The 20,457-nt window shown below is 34.2% G+C and overlaps 1 protein-coding gene across 1 annotated transcript in view; it reads left to right on the top strand.

The window, feature by feature from the left end:
• The window catches only part of LOC134839745 (ral GTPase-activating protein subunit alpha-1-like), a 328,394-nt gene that overhangs the window by 220,453 nt on the left and 87,484 nt on the right, over positions 1–20,457 (top strand). The window contains exons 17-22 of the mRNA XM_063855368.1: positions 10,676–10,798; positions 11,829–12,174; positions 12,248–12,322; positions 14,174–14,392; positions 14,529–14,945; positions 20,352–20,378. Of these exons, the coding sequence (XP_063711438.1) occupies positions 10,676–10,798; positions 11,829–12,174; positions 12,248–12,322; positions 14,174–14,392; positions 14,529–14,945; positions 20,352–20,378 (1,207 nt within the window). The remainder of the gene's footprint in view (positions 1–10,675; positions 10,799–11,828; positions 12,175–12,247; positions 12,323–14,173; positions 14,393–14,528; positions 14,946–20,351; positions 20,379–20,457) is intronic.

Consider the following 20,457-nt stretch of genomic DNA (forward strand, 5'->3'; position numbering starts at 1 on the left):
CTGTTATCTACTGTATTACACATATATATTTTTTCAAGCATTGCATATTAAATGCTCTCAGAAAAAGCTATGAAAATCGTTAGTTTTGGTTCATGACATTGCATATGCAATTGTGATCAGACAGTGCTTTCTGCTGTGCTGCATGTCGACTCGAAGCACCCTCTGCTTCTGTGATATCCTAACGTCTAACTTGTGATTCCATATTGTGAATGGAATGAACGGTGGGATTGGCGTGGAAGTGTGGAGGGATACTGTGTGCTTAGTGCATTTTCAGTGAGTACGCACGATTGAATGAAAGTATGGCTGTTGTGGTCTACAAGTAGGTGGTGTGCAGGCTGCTTTGCCTCTGTGCGTATAGCCTGCGATTCCCTACGAAAGCCACTGAGCTCTGCTTATTATGCTGATATTGCTCTTCTTTTGCGGTCGAGAGAAATAATTGATAGGTTTATAAATAAAGAAACATTGGATGTCTGTCTGGCAGTTAAAATAGAGTCTAATTGAAAGTTCTAGAAGTTCGAAAAGAAATAGCTGGCCGATGTCAAATCTGATTGGCCAGGAAATTGAAACAGTAGTTCTGTGATGATGATAAAAAAAGAAGAAAAGCAATTAAATGCGGTGTTACTAGTTCAGTCCCCTAACCACCCAAAGAGTCACCATTTTGGTATTATTTAGCGGCATCTGTTTTTGAGCTTTCATTTTTTTAGGGTTGAGCGCGCGCCGAAAACACTCGATTGTTTTGGTCAAAATCTTCAAAAGAAGAGCCCATAAACGGAATTTTTGCTCGAAGAAATTTTTCAGAAAAAAGTCCTCAAATTTGATCAAATCAAATTTAATTTTTTTGCTGTTGGACTTTGATTTTGTTTCAAGTTCAATTGAGCTTGCCAGAGTAAGTGTCTTAAAATCGGGAATTAAACAATAAGACGTAAAAAAATTTTTAAAACAAATTTAAAAGAAAATTAAATTGATTTTTTACTGATTCTTAGCAACTTCCAGTCCTGTTCCCACTTGGCCTGGATGTGATGCGGTTGCCTTCGCACGTTATGGTCTTGGACATTATCACAACTTCCAGATTATCTTTTTAACCAAATGGCATCTTTTTTCATGGCATTCTTTTTGTTTTTAGCTCAATGGGCGTCTACTCATATTTTGGCGGCTTAGTGGTCGCTTGGTAAAAATTGAATGCTTCTTCAATGCTGGTAGATGTGTTTTGCTATTTAAACTTTAATCTTTTGATTTTTTCAAGTTTTTTTGTTTTTGTCTCATTTTTCATTCGCTAGTCTGCAATCCTATGCTTGCATTGTATCCCAAATGATGCGGAGTTCCTATTCGCGCCTGTGCTCAAATTAATTAGCTGGAAGTAAAACAAATGAGAACGACTTTAGGTTCGAAAGTGGTTGTTAAGCTTAAGATTTCACAGCGGAATAAAAAATTCCCCCCGAGTCGGTTTTCTCTAATCGAAATAGTTTGTATGAAAAAAGTGTTCATTATTAAAAATCTTGAAATAAAAATCTTGAAATTTAGAGAACTTCAATGTGATTTGTTTTCTTTTCTTCAAGTTTGTCAAGTTTCGAAAAAAAATATATTGATTGTCTCCAATTGTTTATTGGCTATATTTACCCTTGCGATATTGCAACCCGGTATTAGGCGTTTTTCCCGTAATTAACTTTGTTCACAAATCAATCAATTAAGTAAATTTTCATTTCTAAGTTCTCTCTAATGTTCCACCTACATCTGACATTGATTACTTACTTAGGGATCGTAATGTTTAAGTGGTCCATGCAAGTCTAGTGATTGTTTGTTTTTCGAATTAGTTGAGGATTGCTTAAAGTTTGTTGGGTGTCAGCCTTAATACTGTCGGCTTATTTACCATAATTTTGTCTATTACTTTAAGCGATTATTTGAAATTCAAATAGCTCAAATTTGAAAATTTGTGTCATCAGTTCAAAATCAACTCCTACGACACTTTTTAAAAACCAAGAAATGTAAAATTTTAAATTTTTTCTGGAAAGTTTTTTTTGTTTATTTTATTCTTTCCGCGGAGAAAATTTTGTTCAAAATTTTACTCGGTTTTGTTTGAGTGGCATACTGTTTTTAATTTTTTTTTCTGTGAAAATAATTACGCTTGCAATCAGCAAATGATATCAAATCGGAATGTAGACTTTTTTTGGATTAGCTAGTTGAACAGAATCTCCTGAATAATTTTACTTTCATCCGTATGGAATCACAATTCTGACGTTTATTTGTGCATGTGGAGAAAAGGTCATGCAACCTGTCTACAAAGACAAAGGTCATTGGTTTGACTCCGGCCAGGACCTGTTTTTTGTCAAAAGAAAACTGTCCGCGCGTCAAAATATCATTGTCGAAATTCTGACTGCTTGTTTTTTGTCTGCAAATTTATAGCAGCACTAAAATTGCTTACAGTGGACGCATTTTTTAGTTAAATTAAAAAACATCTTAATGTATTTCGCTACTGGGCAAGTAGTTCAGCACCACGAAGTTTTGCCAATTTTTTTTTGCTACTTTTGATTTTTCGAGAAATTGTTTTCTTTTTAAAATCAAGGACTGTTCTGTGTATTTGTTGCAGTGGTAACACCCATGATTGAGCCGACAAATCCTACATTTTTGATTTCAGCAAGGCCTTGTTTTTTGTGGAAATTGAAAATAATTGAGTATTCAAGAATTTTGTGTCTGTTTGTTTTAGTCGGCTTAGGTCTCGCAGAAAAGTTAGGTTTTTGAAAGTTAGGTTTTTGAAAGCCTGTTCAAAGTTTTTTGTAAAATTTCTAGGGTGGATTGTATTTTGGATGAGTTTTTTTTGTTGTTTTCTGCAATTTTTCAAATTTATGTTGAGAAAAAAAAAGAGTTTTCTAAAAAAAATTGTCTCAATCTTTGTTTTGTCATTTGATTTGCTTATTATCATAGTCATTCAGTTTTGTATCGCAAAATGAGCAAAGCTCAGTATCGCCTGTGTAGAACCCTGTGTTCACCTTTTTTCCTTCGCTTACACTGGTTTTCTGATTTTTCCTAAATTGAGTTAAAGCCTGGTTTGCTGGTAAATGTTAGGGTTGTCAAACCGAAAATTTTTGTCATGCCAGAGGGGAGCCTGAACAGCTCGTATATTGGTCCTTGTCTTTGTGAATACATTTATTTTCGGAGCTTTGAAGAGCCTAATGCCCCCGCTTAGTCTTCCCCTACTTATCAATATAAGAATTAAATATTTTTTGAAGTCGTCAATAAACGTAGTAAAGAGTTATAGTTGTCATGTTAATTTTTCTTTTCGTTGTTTTTTCTCGGGAAGAATTTTTAATATGCCCTAATAAGCAGAGAAACGCATTCAATTTTGAATTCATTCAGTTTTGTATCGCTAGTTGTATGAAGCTCAGTTTCGCCTGTGTAGAACATTGTGTTGACCTTTTTTTTCATTCGCTTAAATGGGTTTTCTGATTTGTTTCTAAATTGTTTTAAAACGTGGTCTGCTGGTAAATATTAAGGTTGTCAAACGAAAAGTTGATGTCATGCCAGAGGGGAGCCTGAACAGCTCGTATATTGGTCCTTTTCTTTGTGGATAAATCTTCTAAGCTTTGAAGAGCCAATTACCCCCGCTAAACCTTCCCGACTTATCAATATCAGATTTAGTATTTTTTGAAATCGTCAATTAACGTAGTGAAGAGTTATATTTGTCATGTTGATTTTTGTTTTAGTGTTTTTTCTCGGGAAGAACTTTTAAATATGCCCTAATAAACAGAGACGTTCTTTAATGCATTTTATTGCCTTAATGAGTGCCACAATGGTTCACTTTTATGTTGAATTCAAATCATTTGTTGAAGGGAAGCTCTAATTACCAACGTGGAAACGGCGCGAAAAAAAAACAATTGATTGACTTCTGTTTCGAAAGAGGAAATTATTTTTAAGAATTAGAATTCACATCTCAGATTTACAATCCCCGAATTACTCATGTCTTGATGGTTTTTGTTTTCATTTTTTTTCCAGTGGAAGCCTTGAAATTTATTTTTAATCAATTTTTTTTGTGGTTTGACTTGATTTCTTTTTAACTTCATTTCGATTCTTTTGTTAAAACGAAGGCAAACTCCACTATCGAACAGCAAAAATGTAAAGGTCACGAAAACGTGATTGCCTTCTAATTTAGAAAATGGAATTTAATTATCAACATTACGCAGTGAAACAAAATTTTATCTATTGATCCAGGTTTCTCAAATTGGGTTAATTTTATCTAAAAAGGGTCAAACGCAAGTTGAAGTTTTTTCAAAAAGACGTCAGTTTTTTTAAATCTTTTTTGCGTTCATTACTCATTTCCAACTGTCAGTTAGCGACGTTTTTTACACCTGTGAGAACAATTGTTTTGCGTTCGGGAACAAGACTTTTTTCCTATTAATAACTTTTTGTTCAATTTTTGAGTTTGCTTTATTATTAAGAGTATTGAACGTAGTGAGCGCTCTTAGATAGGTCTTACTGATTTTTTTTCAGGAAAAAGTCTGAAATTTTGATCACGCTCTATTTTGATTTTTCTTGGTTTGACTTGTGGTTTTTTTTAAGCTCAATGCATTTCTATTGTTCGAAGGAAGGCAATCTCCACTATCGAACAGCAAAATGTAAAGGTCACGAAAAACTTCACCACACTTGAAATTAGCAACCCTATGATGATAGAGTGAGGTCAAGATACTTTTAGAGGTTGCAAATTTTGCCTCAAAATATGTATGCTCTAATTCCTTCAGCTTCCGTGATGGGATGATTTTTTATGATTTCTTTGAAAAAAAAATTAAAAAATTTAGATTTAAAAAAACTTCACCACACTTGAAACTAGCAACCCTATGATGATGGAGTGCGGTCAAGGTACTTCCAGAGGTTGCAAATTTTGCCTCTTAATATCGGTGCTTTAATCACTTCAGCTTCCGAGATGTGATGATTTCTTATGATTTCTTTGAAAAAAAAAATTAGAACATTTAGATTTAAAAAACTTCACCTCACTTGAAATGAGCTACCTTATGGTGTTAAGTTGCTGTCAGGGTACTTTCAGAGTTGCAAATTTTGTGTTTAAATTTTTCATGCTCCAATCCTTTTGACTACCGAGATCCTTTTTGATCCTTTTTTTACTTAATGATTCTTTTTAACAAAGTTTCCTAAAACAAAAAAAAAGTTGACAAAAAAATCGAAAGTCAAAAAAATTGCAGTAAAAATGAAAGTAGCAACCCTATGTTAGTGTTCTCTCTGATCCTTATAGTTTCTGATCCTTATAGTTTCCATGATCTGACGTTTTTTTATGATGTTTTGAAAATTGTTTTGAAGTTTTCAGATTTGAAAAACCTCGCCAACTTGAAATTAGCAACCCTATGGTGGGGTGCTGCCAGGATACTATATGGGTTTGCAAATCTTGACTCAAATAATGACTGCTCAAATCATTCTAGATTCCGAGATTTGATGTTTCCTAAGATTTTCTGTGGTTTTCTAACAATTTTCCAAAAGTTCACAACAATTAATATCAGCAACCCTTTGGTCGGGTGCTGCCTGCCTTTTTTCAGGAGATGCAAATCTTGCCCACAATTATGTATTCTCAAAGGTTTTGATTTTCTGAGAAGTGACGTTTTTATGATTTGCTTTAAAGTTTTTAAAAGATTTGCATTTGAAAACTTATCAAAACTCCAAATTAGCAACCCTCTTGTGGGATGGTGTTAGAATTTTTCCAGTTGCGAAATTGGCCTCCAAATATAAATAACCAAATCATTTTTGTTGGCCAGATTTGATAGTTTTTTCTTCGTAAAAAACTTTTCAAAATTAACACTTGAATTTTTTCAAAAATCTTAGATCGCAAAAACATAATAAAATTTCTTTAAGAAAATTCTTTAAAGTTTTCTTAATTTCTATATACTCTATAGTTGGTTACTGTTACAGTAATCTCAGAGATTGCATTTTGCACTCCTTTATGGCTACTAAAAACTGTTCATCTTCCGAGATATGACTTTTATAAGGTTTTTCACTTAAAGAATTAAATTTTTCACAAAACTTAATTTTAAAAAACTGCACTAAATTTGAAATTCGCAATCCTACATTTGGGTGCTTTCAGGGTCTGTTTTTAAATGCATCGCTTGATTGGCATGATTAGATGAATTGACTATTAGCCATTCCTTTTTGGGTACAAAATTTTCATAATCTGAATTGCTTGCTGAAAAAAACTTGACTACTATAGGGTACAAAAATTCACAAGATTTTAAGTTTGCGTCTTTCGTAGTTGCTTTTTCCTGAGACCTATCTATCATACTTTCATAATTGTACCCCAGTTCACTCTAAAATACTTTTAAAATATTTTGAAGTTTCATCGATGTCTGCAAGCCGATTGATTAATGCAAATGTGCTTGCTAGTGTATTCCAATTGATGTACACTTCAAAAAAAAATATCGGTTTTTGCGAACTACATTTTTCTTTAAAATCTTTTTTCTTGTTTTTTTTCTTCAAAACTTACATAATTGAAATAGAAGTTTGGCTGTTATTTTTGGCTAGATTTAATTTTAAAAATGTCAATCATAACCTGTTCTTGAATTCAAAAAGCTTTAAAGCAATCGAATTTTTCTTTGAAACTTTCAGGTCAGTTTTTTTTTCTGTTCTGCGTTTTTGACTATTTTGTTACTTTCTGTTGGCTATGTGTTATGTTTGATATTTTAACAAAAAGCGGATTTTAGTGTAATACTAGGAAGCAATTTTTCTCCCAACACAAGTCGCAAAGAAAAGTGCTCATTTGGTGGACTTTTTGGTATATTTCCAACCATAGGCGTTTTAATAGTATCTGTTGCTGCTTTATTGTTGCTAGTGTTAGCTTAATCCAAGCGACCGTGGGGCAGATGTGGGGCCTTGAGACTCCTTATCTACAGGTCGGAATATCAATTTCGGAACATTGAATCAATTTTTTTCGTGGTACTTAAACTGCATTTCATTAGTAACTGTAGCTTGTTTGTTGGCAGCTAGTGTTAGTAATTTTCTTAGCGAATTGTGATGCATATGCGATGATATGAGACTCTAATATCCAGGTCGGAGGTTTAATTCCGGTCTACAGCGAAAGTTTTATTTTTTAAGGCTGACATTTACCTTTTTTTATGTCACTCTGTTTTTGTCTTTTTAATGGTAATTCTGCGTCGCAAAAGGTCCGAAACATCCTTTTCTCTCTTTGTAAATCTTTATTTGAGAAATAAGGTCTTCACGACTAAGCAATGCTTATTCGATTATCTATCGTTCGACTAGTAATTTGTTTCGTGAACACTTATCAGAGAGTGCGTTTGCCTTCGTTTTTACTTCAATTTTTGCAGTTGAGATATATTGAAACTTGAGGCAATGAACCCAATGAATCCAATAGAACCTGCGCAGAAGTTCATTCTCACGTAGAAACTCATATAACAAAAGCAAAGGAAGAATTGGGATTTTTAGGCATCTGAAAATATAGAATGTCTGAGATCAAAAATTTCAACCGCAACCTATATGATGTTTTTATTTGAATTAGCCTCAACCGTGATAATACTTTTCTGTGCAAAATCTGTCAGATTCATATCGTCATTTTTCAGGATAGTATGGTAAACTAGATACGACGGGGAGTATCAGCAGGATGAAACGTCAAACTTTTTACCTATCAGTTTTGCAGATTTTTAAACCTGAATAATACCTATTTTTACACTTGCGAGCGTAGTGTATTTGAACGAACCTTCTGTTTTTTCTAGTCTAACTCGCAACTAAAATTACTATAAAGTGTTCATTTATTTGGTGGCAATTTTGCTATAATCACGATCTGTAGCATTCGAATTTTCATAGAATCTGTTCTCTGCTTTTTCTGGCTAGTTTTTGTGACTTTTTAAGCGTCCGTGGTTAGTGCGTGAGAATAGAAATTTCCGGGTCGAAGGGCGAATCCGAGACGTTGCCGAATTTCACTATTTCGAGGCTTATTTCATTTTTTTAATGCACTTTATGTGGTGTTCTCGTTAGTGTTTCCGAAGCGCAGTTTTGTCAGTGTAAAAAAATAAGAAATCAGATAAGCAAGAGTTGTCAACTCGGAAACTTTTTTTTTCTCCACATCTGCAACTCATCTGACAGAATCACTGCAGTTTTTTCAACCCTGTTATTTTGTGAACAACAGGCTTAAGAAGTGCATATTTGCAGTCTATTTACCCTTGTGCTAAGCAAGGGTATTGCAATCGCATACTTGATTTTTTCCCGTAAATAACTTTGTTCACAGAGTGGTCAAAAATAGAAATAGTAAAGTTAGGTTCAGCTCATTATGAATTCAAATTTCTTCGCGTCTCCGGCACACTTGGCCTCTAGGTGACTAATGCATCTCTGACGGCGAAGGCCCTGGGTTTGCATCTGAAAGGACTTGTTTTTTTTTTCAAACGGGAAATAGTCCGTTTCAAAAACATTGTTGGCTTATTATTGTCTGCTTATGTTTTGTCGGCTTAGTTGCCATATTGTAGTAACGTTTTTTTTGAGAGTAATGAACATAATGAGTACTCTTATATAGGTCTCGCTGATTTTTTTTGTTTTTCGGGAAAAAGTCCTAAAATTTGTTCACGCTCATTTTTGATTTTTCAGTGCATTTCTATTGTTCAAAGGAAGGCAAAATCCACTTTTGAATAGCAAAATTGTATAGATCACGAAAAACGTGATCGACTTCTAATTTTGAAAATGGAAACTATTTATCAGATTTCCCAGCGAAACAAAAGTTTTACCTATTTATCGAGTTTTCTGAAATTGGGCTAATTTTAACAAAAAAGTGTCCTTAATAAATTGTTCTACAAATTCAATGAGCTTTAAGGCCATCTAATTTTTTATTCGAAATTTCAAAAATGACCTATGTTATATCGGCGTATTGAACTTATATTGCGTGTTTCGACGAGCGAAAAAAGTTTGTCTGTGTTTGAGGGTGAGGGGGACTTAAAAAATTCTTAGTAGTCTTAAATTTTTTTCTTTTTTTTGGGCTTATATGTTTTAGCCTATATTTTATTGGCTTAGTTGGTATCATTTTGTTTCATTTGGCAAGCAAATAAATTTTTTTAATTGTTTATGTGTTTTGAGGGCTATTAACTTTTCATAAGTCTTAAGTTTTGTTGATTTTTTTTTTGGCTGGGTGCATTATCTTTCGATGCTTATTTCACTTGCTATTGTCTTGGCATGTTTTTGTTTCAAAACGTCTTATTCTTTTGGTAGATTCAATTGTTTCTCCTGTTTTGTATCGCAAGTGGTGCGAAGCTCAGAATCGACGCTGTTGAATTTTGCTGCTTTCTGCGTTGTTAATATATTTTTTCTCCGTTTTTGTTTAACTTTTTTTTAAACCTTTTATTTGGCCTAAAGGGTTTATGATCTTACTATATTGGCTCAGTTAGACTCATATTGCGTCGTTTGATAGGCAAAGTTTCTTTGAATGGTTTTCGACCAGTCCAAGCATTACTGGTTTTCGACAATGTTTTAATTATCAACTGCAAACTATATATAAAATGATCTTATATTCTTAATATTTCAAAATAATAATAAAAAAAGAATATGAGATACATTTGTATCGCAATGTGTATGGCTATCACAAATGGTCTTTTAAAACCATATTGCTCCTTTTCTTATTGTTTGCTATAAGTTCCTTTCTTATATTTTGGTATGAATCTCCTTCGGCTTGATATCCGCCGCCCACCTGAGAGGTTACCAGACAAAAATTATGTACCATAAAAGTCAAACTTCGCAATTCTCAACCCTAGAAATTGTTCAGAACTTTTTCCATTATACCAATGTCTCAATTGTATGACTTGACTTCTCAATTTATGTTCTAACTAAAATAATTGTTCCGGCCACTCATAATGGGGAGAAACTTTGTCTTCGGATGTGTTTTGTTATTTCATTTTTTCTCTCAATAAAAGATACCCGACAAAGTCATCGGAATGCGTTGTATGATATATCAACTTGAAGCCCGTGTAGGCGGAATTCGAATGACTTTTTAAAATTTCCAAAGCGTTTTCCTAGTGTGGAGAAAAATTTCGCGCGCTAATTTCGAGCGAATAAAGCAAGCAAAGCAATTCGGTCTTATAAAAAAGTTTCTATTCAAAAACTGAAAAACTTTAGTGAAAAAAGTATAACGAAAAAGTTTTGGAATCTTCATTTTGCGCTTTTTTGAAGAGAAACTGAAAAAATTTTAGAACGTTTTTCTGATTTTTTTTTCATTTTGTGTTATACGTTTTTGGAAGCCATCTTTTGTCGTTTTTGGTTATTTCGCTAAAGTTTTATCCATTTGAATAGTTTTCTCATCGCACCAACGACACTAATGAATATGTTCGGAACATTTTGTGCTACTTGCAAATCAACTGGCTATCCTTGTTTCATTTCTAAAAATCGTCATCAGGTCTTTGCAGGTGTTGTTTTCAGTGTGAATAGTTTTCATTTACGCAGAATCAGCTCATTATTAAAACCTATGATACGAATTTTTTGTGTAACTGGCATTATTTTGTGTTATTTTATACAGCCGCAAAATGGGGACATGAAAAGGTTGTGAATATGCAGCCAGAAGTCAGTGATCACATCTCTTTTTTGCCGACAACATTTTCACTTTTTGGAGTTCAAGCTTCATCTTGAGTATCGAAAGCTTGAAAAATAGTGCTGCAGAAAAAAAACCGGTTCAAAATTATTATTTGCTCATGTTGTTTAGAAAACAGTGAAGTTTCTGACCACCAAAATTCTGTCTCCGACCGTATTTGGAATCGACTACGCTACAATTGAAGATGCTTTGAGTCCTGCTACTAGCAGTGATCCCAAACGAGCGAGCAAAAAGGTAAACACAGTGTCATTGCCAGCCCCTTTGTCACGATTCAAGTTTGGTAGTTAATGATAATTTGTCTCACGCGACTTATCATTGACAAGAAAAAGGTGAATATTCGTCGTAATAGAAAAAAATGACACTTCTCAAAAGAAATATTGACATTTGATCGCAACCCCATTTAATCAAGTCTTGTTAATTGGTACGGTAAAAATTTCATATCGAAGAGTTCTCAACCTATTAGGTCATATTCGTTTGATTGCTCTGCAGTGCTTAATTTTTATTTCGAAATCTCCGACTAAATTTCATTGCTATGAACTGTCCATTTTAAAAATGCTACTAATTTTCGCCTCAAGTGGCTTAATCATACCTACAATCATTACGCTTGCGATTAGCAAGCGTTATCAAACTGGAATAAAGACTTTTTTTGGGTTAATAACTTGTTTAACATCTCAAAAATTTCTGCTCTTCTCATTTATTTCAGCAGAGAAGCAACTAAGGTTTTGGGCAAAAACCAATTTTTGAAACCCCATTTTTTGTGCCGCATCAATATAGCAAAGTGTTTAAATATCAAACATACCTCAAGCTTTAGCTGGGTCACTAGTTGTTTTTTTTATTTAGACATACGAAAATTTTGGTTCACCTATTTTTTTTTCAAATTTCAATTTCTTAAAATATTTATGTTTACTTGCATGTTGTGGGAAGCTCCGTTTTTTTCACCTGTGTCATAAATCTATCTAATAATTCTTAGAAATTTTTTTGGGTATAAAAATTTTTGGAAAAGCAGTGGCTGCGGACTTAGCTTATTATAATAGAAAATCTGGGTATAATCGTGGACTTAGCTTATTATAATAGAATCTGGGTTTTATCGTGTAAGGAAAATTTCTGATTAATGCAATAGTTTTAATTGCATTCTTCATGATTCCTTGAAGTCCAAAAATGCTTCTCAGAATTTGCTTTTGAAAGGTTTGATCGAAGATGCGCTGTGCTTCTTTCGATGTCCCCTAAAAGATGCGCTGCACTACTAAATAACAAAATTGTTCAGGTCAGCACCATGTCTGCAATCAGAATAGGATCAACTAGATGGACCCCCACAAACATCCACCCAAATTCAGAGTCCCAACTCACCCATTCTGGACAGGTTCCTAATTACCCAACGGCTGCAAATCCGAGCGGAACGAAACCGAAGGCAAATGTTTTGAATCAGAGCGATTCTTCGAATGCTTTCGCGGAATCGTTCACGACTCAGACGCTCTCGGCGATGTTGCGGAAACCAGCTATGACTGGGATACATAATGGCCAGAGTCGAGCAATGTCTGGAAGGCCGAGGTCTCTTTACTTGACGGACAATGCGAAGAATAAGTCGAGTCGCGGAAGTAAAAACTATCGAAGTTCGTTTTTATTTGCATTTGATAAATTAAAACGTATGCGTTTTCTTGGAAAACTAGAGTTGATAATGTTTAGGGAAAACTGGAGCTGTCAATAGTAATTTGTACTCATCGAGATCTGAGACGTGTATCTACACCGCCTCCAACGAAGGTTTGTTAGTTTATTGTTTTTACATATATGAAAGGTGAGCAAAAAGATGTTTATCGGTTTTGAAATGACTGTCTGAACGTATTTTGTATGGTTTCTGGTCGCAAAAGCATGGTCCAAAAACCAGCGGACAGTTTTCCAAATTTTTAGAGACATTTTTAATTTTTTTGGACGCCTGCCTTACACGTCTTGTTGTTTTTACAACTCGCTAGGGTAATTAAACTTTGAATAACTCAGTATAAAGACATTCCTTATCAATTTTTGTCCCAAAGAGTTCCTTATGTATGTTCGGAGGCCACCTGTTACATTCGAGGTAAATCTTATCGGATCAACAATTTTTTCGCATGCCCTTGATTGCTTATGATGCGGAGTTTGTTGTTGTTGCAAAATTTAGGTATATTAAAATACATCTGTGAAGTAGTTATATTGCCATTTTCTTATAAATCTAGGCTAAAAATCGTTTAAATATTAAGGTGAATTACGCAGTAATTTCTTATTCTGATTAACGAGTTGAAAACTTATGCACGGCGAGCTGTTGCATAATTCAATTGTTTATTACTCTTGCGATTCGGATACAAAGACTTTTTTCACATAAACAACTTTGTCCACAGGATCGTCCTTTCTAGAGGATCTTTCATCTGACATGCTCAATTTTTTGAAAGTTCAAATAAAAGTACTATCACTTAGCTGGCTATCAGTTCAACCCCGTTTCAGGTTGTTGATTATCTTTAAAAATTATCCTTTTTTTTTCGGGTTCCTGGTTTTCGTCATAGTTCCTGTCGGTTTAATTTCCTTTTTTAATCCCCATTGTTTATCTGGTAGGGTTTTTAGTGTTTTACCCAATTTAAACAGTTTTTACTAAAATTGAAATTTCACGAATTTATAAATTTACTATGTCTGATTTTAAGTTTTTTTCGATTTTTTTTTCTCGTTTTTTTTACCCTTGCGATAAGCAAGGGTATTACAATCGGGTACTAGACTTTTTTCCCGTAAATAACTTTTTCCAGAGGATCTTCACTTCTTCTGGAAGATCTTCTTTTTACAAGATCTTTCATCTTCCAAATTTAAATAAAAGTACTATCACTTAAGTAGTAATTAGTTCAAGCCCGTTTCAGGTTGTAATTATCTATTTGAAAAAAAAAATTCTTTATTTTTTCGGGTTTGTGGTTTTCGTCCTAGTTTCTGTCGGTTCATTCTCCGTTTTTTAAGCGCAGTTTTTTTATCTGTTAGAATTTTTATTGGTTTACTTTTTAAAGCATGGCTTTTGTTCCAATTTAAACAGTTATTACTATAACTGAATTTCAAAAATATGTAAAGCTACCATAGTTTTTTTTTCATTTTTTTTTCGTTTTTTTTAATGCTGAAACAGTTTCAGGTTATGTTATATCGACTTAGTCAACTTATTTTGCGTAATTTCGAGGGGAAAATTTATCCGTATAGGATTATGTGTTTCAATTGGATGGGTCGTAAACACTTGATTTTATGGAATTTTTTTATGACATTTTTGTTTTCGGCTCAACAGGTTTCGACCCAAAGTTTCTTGCCTTTCTACTTTTTAAGGGCTGTTAATGAACTTTGTCCGATACAAATATGAAGTTTATGTTGCTGTAATTCTTTTGTCAAGTTATTTTTTCAAGTAATTTTTCTAACATATTTTTTTTTGATTTCTGTCTTTTTTTATCATTCACTATTTGGTAGCGCAATTGCAATGCGTTTTCTGCATCGCAAGTGTTGCGAAGCTCCGCTTCACCTCTCTGTCAAATCTAATATTGTTATCAGAATCAGCGCTTCATTCAGTTTTCAGCTTTTTTCGATAGACTATACAAATACAAAGTGCAGTCTCCATATTTTCAGACTCCTTCACGAAGACGATAGACAGTGTTGGCAAATCATCCCACGCTCTAATTGATAAGAAGAACAAGAGAAAGCGAGACAGAGGCTCCACTTCCAAACTGGACACTGTGGGTTTACTTCAACAGGATCATAATGAGGATGATTCAGATACGGAATCTGGAAATGCATTTGACGTGTCATTCAATAATGACAACTTTACCGAAGAGATGATGCGAAAAGGTAGATACGTCTTGGTTACTTAAAAATCGCACTTGTGATCGCAGTTCACCTCATATGAAAACTGTTATTCGATGTGAAAATTGAAACTAAATTGCGCTTGACTCCTAGATTCAAAACTTAATTGATTTCTTTGCAGGTATAATTGTCAATGTACACGACGCAACCCCGGTTGCGCACGATCATAACCAGGACACCATCTCAACAACATCCTCACACGACAATCAAATGGCATGGCTTCAGACAACAACTGACGCTTTGCGGCAAGTGAACATGCAGCAGAACTTCTTCTCGGGAGATTTACCTCCGAACTCGGAACCACCAATAAATCGACACTTTAGTTCTCCTTCCAGATCTAGAGTGGCGTCAACTTCTTCACACACGATGGGAGGAGCAGTGGTACAGAGGCGCCAGAGGGTGGGAGAAGATGCGGTAAAGCCGAGACCTCAATCAGTGTTCGAAATGGGAAGCTGTCGGAAGGTCCTGGAGATGTCGCATTCGGTGACTGGAGATGGAAATCAGTTTGGTAACAGAGAAAAGACTCCAGTTGGATTAAGTAAGTATTGGATGAATTTCGTTGTTGAAATTTTCTTATAACACTTGCGAGAGCCAGCGTCTTAATCGGAAACTAATCTTAATCGGAAACATAGTGCAGACTCTTTTATAGGTCGCGATGATTTTTTTGTTTTTTGTTCAGGCTTAAATTTACGTTTTTGAGGTTTGACTTTTGATTTCTTTTGAAGTTCTTGTCATTTATTTTGCTAAAAGGAAGGCAAACTCCACTATCAAACAGCAGGAGTGCTAAGTTCACGAAAAACGTTATTGACTTTTAGTTTCGAAAGTGGATTTAATTTTCAGATTTACCAGCGGGATAAAAAAAATTGCATGTCGATCCAGTTTTCTCAAAAAAGTGTCAACCTTAAGTCGTTCTAAATTGCTTAGTTTTTGAACCCAAAAAATTTCCAGGTTTGTTCCGACTTGGTCTGGAAGTAGCGCGGTCACTTAGGCGTGGTTTTCAAATCTCGGCAGGACCTTGTTTTGTTCTGTATGTATGGAATTGAAATTTTTCCGGTAAAGTTTGAGTGGTTGGACTTCCGTTTGTCTGCTCAGGTGTTGTCAGCCGAGTTGGCACAAAACGGTTTTTTTTACTGTAAGCTGGTATCATGGTAGTTGCAGTGCAAGTTTTGTTCATTATAGTTTCAAGGGGGACTTAAATATTTTTAAAACTTTGTTGGCTCAGCTGGTTTCGCTCAAAGATCGTTGGCTTTGTTTTCGCTTCTCGAGTTTTGAACCGTTGCTTATTCAAATTTCAAATGTATTGATTGGCATTTTTACCTGGAGTTCCTGTTTGATGGAAAAGTATGGGTTTATGTTTTAGATTGCTCCGACCATTGAAAATGGGTACGAACTTTTTATTTGGGTGTTTGTATTTGTATCAACCCAAATCTAATATTACGAATTTAATCGAAATAAAACGTTATTGAAAGACTATCTGCCTAAGTTGCTACGTCCAATTTATTTTAAGAAAAAAGTTGGGGCCTTGAAAAACTCAATGTTTTGAAAGTTTAACCGTTTTTTCGAAAATTTTTGGTTTTTCTCGAAAACTATTCAGCCATTTCTTGGGTGAATTGATTAATCGAAAACTGTTTTTTTTGGAATTTTTGTCTGCTGAAGCGGCCACGGCCTTCTTTCTACCGAAAAATTATAGATATTGGAATTTTGATCGTTTTTAGAAAATTTTGACTTTTAAAAACAATCCTTTTAAATCTGAGATGAAGGGTTCGGTTCGATCGAAAGAACCGGTTGCAAAAAATTCTCCTGCAGAAGTGGTGACCCCCTAAGTTTGTTGCTAGAAAATGTGATGTCTCATATACCTTAGTAAAGAAACAATTAAGGTTGTGGGCAAATCAAATTTTTGAAATTACTCAATTCATCCTGCGTCAGGGTCCCTAGTTTTATTTTATCGAGATAAAGTAATATTTTGGTTCATCTATTTTAAGTATTTTTCATTTTTTTTGTTTACGTTTGTTGTATCGCAAGTGGTGCGAAGCTCCGCTTCGCCTGTGTGTAATTATTCAGTTTTCTGTTTTTGTTTCAGCTCAATTACGCAAACGAGCATGTGTTCCCTTTTTCTTTACCAAGATCGTCAAATTTTGTGCGAATTCTTAGCGTAAGCTAAGCAAAAATTGTACGTGAATATAGCTACAACTGCTAGTTCAAAGCTGTTGTTTGCTGCTGTGTATCTAAGAAAACACATATAAGTGAAAGTATTGGATTGCAAAAAGCCATGACTAAGTAGCTAAGTTAATGTTTTTGTACCTTATTCTTTCTGCCGTTATTAGACCTTTTTTGAATATTTATTTTATGAATATTTCGCAAATTACAGTTGTTCTTTTCTTGATTGCTATTTAACTAATTTGCTAAGCTATAGTTAATTTACGCTCCTCAATAACAAAGAGCAGCTAATTGCCGGAAAATTCAGTATTGCAATGGCCCCAGTTTTCTGAGTTTGGGTCAATTTTCATTAAAAACTAACTATTTAAGAGTCGATGAACGTACTTAAGACTATTTTATAGGTCGTGATAATTTTTTTGTTCGGAAAAAGCTTTAAAATTGTTCAGGCTCAAATTTGATTTTTCGCGGTTTGACTTATGATTTTATCAGTTTCATTTTCTTTGTTAAAAGAAAGACAAATCTTACTGGAAGATAAAGGAAGGCAAAAGTGTAAAGGTAACTAAAGATTCGATTTTCTAAAGATTCTAAAGTTTTCAGATTTACCGTCGGAATAAAAAGTTTACCTAATAATGTTGTGACATGTTTTTTTTTCCTTTGAAGTTCGAAAATTGAAAATGTTCAAAGCTTTCATCAGTTTCCTCTAGAGTTATTTTACACTTCTCCAACCATTTGTTATCTATTTTCAAAATATACTTTTAAGATATCTTAAATATCTAAAATTTGGCGTTTTTTTTTCTTTGAAAATCAGATCGTGAAAAAGGTGAAATCGGAAGTTTAAATTGGAAGTTGATATTTTTTTTGGCTCTCGCTCAACCTACCATCTTTTCATTGACTTTATTCTAACTGTCAGATGGCTGTTTGTTATACCCTTGCGATAAGCAAGGGTATCGCAATCGGTTACTAGATGTTTTGCCGTAAATAATTTTGTGCATAGAATTATCAAATGGCAATCAGTATATTTTATACCTGTTGCTTTTTACGAATGGTTAATTAACAGCGTGGTTACTGTAATGGCCTTGTGTTTTTGCTAAGAGTTGTCGTTTAATGTTTTATCAGATTTGAAAACATTTGGTAGATTTTCGGCTCTGATGTTCATCTTTATTTCTGTCGGCTTATTTTCATGTTGTTTCTCTATTTCCTTAGTTTGGTTGTTTCTGTGACGATTGATCTCTAGCAGGTATTTTTTGAAAAAGCTTAATCATCCTTTCAAGCTTTTCGCTTGACAATAAGAAAGATAAAACATGAATTTTAAAGTCAAGTTTTGGCTTTTAGTTCATTTATTCATTGCGATAGCAAGGTTATTGCAGTTTGATTTTGCTTTTTTTTCCTGTAAACATGGACTCATTGAACTGGTGGTACTTTAGTTCATATTGAATTCAAAATTTCAAGTGTCTTTTTCTGGCCTGGTGGCAACGATTACGCCTGGGAAGGCAAATGTCCTGGGTTCGAATCTGACCAGGACCAGTTGTTTTTCAAACAGTACTTGTTCCGGTTCAAAAATTTTTGACCTAATATTTGTGTGCTTATGTTTTGTCGTCTTAGTTGCGACGTATAAGAATCGTTCATTTTAGCTGTAAACAATTTTTAACTGTAGTTTTTTTAGCATTATAAAAATCTGACCTCTGAAAAAAGTTTTTGGTGCGAGTGTGTGTGTGCTCTGACAGGAAAATGGACTTGACATTTTTTTTATAAGTTCAGAATTTTTGAAGGGTTTTTGTCCAGATTTTTCGGCATTGTTACCGCTTGGTATTTATAAATTCAAATCCAATCAACCATCCGGCGCATCTGGCCTAGAGGTAAATCAACTGGTTATGACGGCATAGATTTGCTATTCTAATCTGGCCGGGCCCTTTTTTGCAAACTACAGTTTTTGTGCTTTTTCAGATTATTGTCCGTCTGTTTGTTTTTATCGGCTTGGTTCCCTAAGCTTGATGGTTCAGCTTTATTCCAAGATACTGTAACCACGAAGCTTGAGACGACAAAGCTAGGGAGTTCGATTCCAGTTGAGACTTGTTTTTCTTACAAACAGAAAGTTATGGCTAATTTAGATTATTGTCTATCTGCTTATTTTTGTCTGCTTTTTTCCACAGACAGGTTTTTTTTTGAAAACTTGGCTTCTCTATGGCATTCTGAAAGCTCTTTATAGAGTTTTTATTAGTGGGGGCATTTTCGCTCTGGACATTTTGGGCTTTTGTTGCAACTTTTCTTGACAAAAACGATTTTTTGAATTTTTTCCGTTTGATTTTCATAACATTCTAATTTGTATTTTAAGTGGTGCGAAGCTCAGCTTCGCCCGTTTAAAAAATTAAAACTCACTCAATTATGCAGCGTATCTGGCGTAGAGGTAACACAGGTGCTTGAGACGACAAAAGCTTGTGGTTCGAATCCTGCCGAAGCCTGTTTTTTTTTTCAAACCAAAATTAATCGTCGTTTCAAACCAAAATTTTCAAACCAAAATTAGTCGTAATCGTTTTAATCCGCTTTATTGTCAATAATAATTGGTCTGAATGATTAAATCGTTTTTAAAATTACTACGCTTGCAAGCCGTATTAAATTTTGGATTAGCAAGCCTTATCAAAATGAAATATGTACTTTTTTTCTAGTTAACAACTAGCTTGACGAAATCAGTTGAATCATTTGCTGACTATCCATCCGACTTCTTTTCACTTCTTTTTTAAAATATCTTCCAGGTTGTTTCCTCCTCAGCATGGAGGTAAATAAGATGTCTTTGTACCCTAAGGTCTGGAGTTCGAGTTGTGGCCGGAACTTATTTTTTTTTTCAGTATCAAGAAATTGAAAAAAAAGCCGAGAAAAACGAATAGTTGGTTTTTCGTTTATTCGCTCAAGTTTTGTTTAATAAATTGCCACTAAGGATTTTTTGTGCTGCAGACATTTTTACTTGTAGTTGCAAGTATTGTTCATTCTATTTTCACGGGGGACTTGAAAGAATTTTTATTAAATTTTCTCATAAAATTTTTTTTCGGTTCAAATGGTTTCAGCTCAAAGATTTTTGGCTTAATTGCCACATCACTGATTTTTCTTGTGCTGTGAACAACTTTCATTGTAGATGCAAGTGCAAGTGTTGTCCTTTGTTGTTTAAGGTGGGACTTAATTTTTTTTTATAAAATCATTTTTTTTTTCGGGTCAGTTTGTGTCTGCTCAAAGGTTTTAGGCTTTGTTTTTTTTCGTAAAATTTCTGGCATGTTTACCTGGAACGAACTTCTATCGAGACATGTGAAAATTTATATGACCTATTTGTTTTCAAAATTTTCATTGTTGTCTGCTTTTTATTTTTTTAAATGTTTGTGTTGAATTGCAAGTGGTGCGAAGCTCCGCTTCGCCCCTGTGTATTACTTTCTCCAACAGCAGAAAGAACAAGAATGCGCAGACTCGAAATTGGGCAGGGCTCTTTAAAAAGATTTTGAAGTCCAAATTTATCTGAATTTTAGTGCGGCTGGAAAAATAATCAGCAATCGTTCTAACCAGTATAATTCTAACCATTTGATGACATTTTTCAGAATAATATGCGAATCAGATACACACACACCTGCAAAGATACACACACATCTACAAACACACTCACAGACGCATACACAAACACACTTTGTTTTAATATATGTATAGAAGAGTGTATTATAGAAGAGTTTGCATAGAATTAAAGCTTAGAATTAATTGCCTTGGATATTGATTCCTTAAAAAATTGATATTTGATATATGCTCCGTTTAGCAAAATCAGCACGATTTACAATTGAAGGTATGTAAAGTATTCGTTTTTTCTGGGTTAGTAGCAGCTAGCCATGGTGTTGTGCTTTTGTACCTGGTTAATTTATCTC

This window comes from Symsagittifera roscoffensis, chromosome 2 (genome assembly GCF_963678635.1).
Source record: "Symsagittifera roscoffensis chromosome 2, txSymRosc1.1, whole genome shotgun sequence".
NCBI lineage: Eukaryota > Metazoa > Xenacoelomorpha > Acoela > Convolutidae > Symsagittifera > Symsagittifera roscoffensis.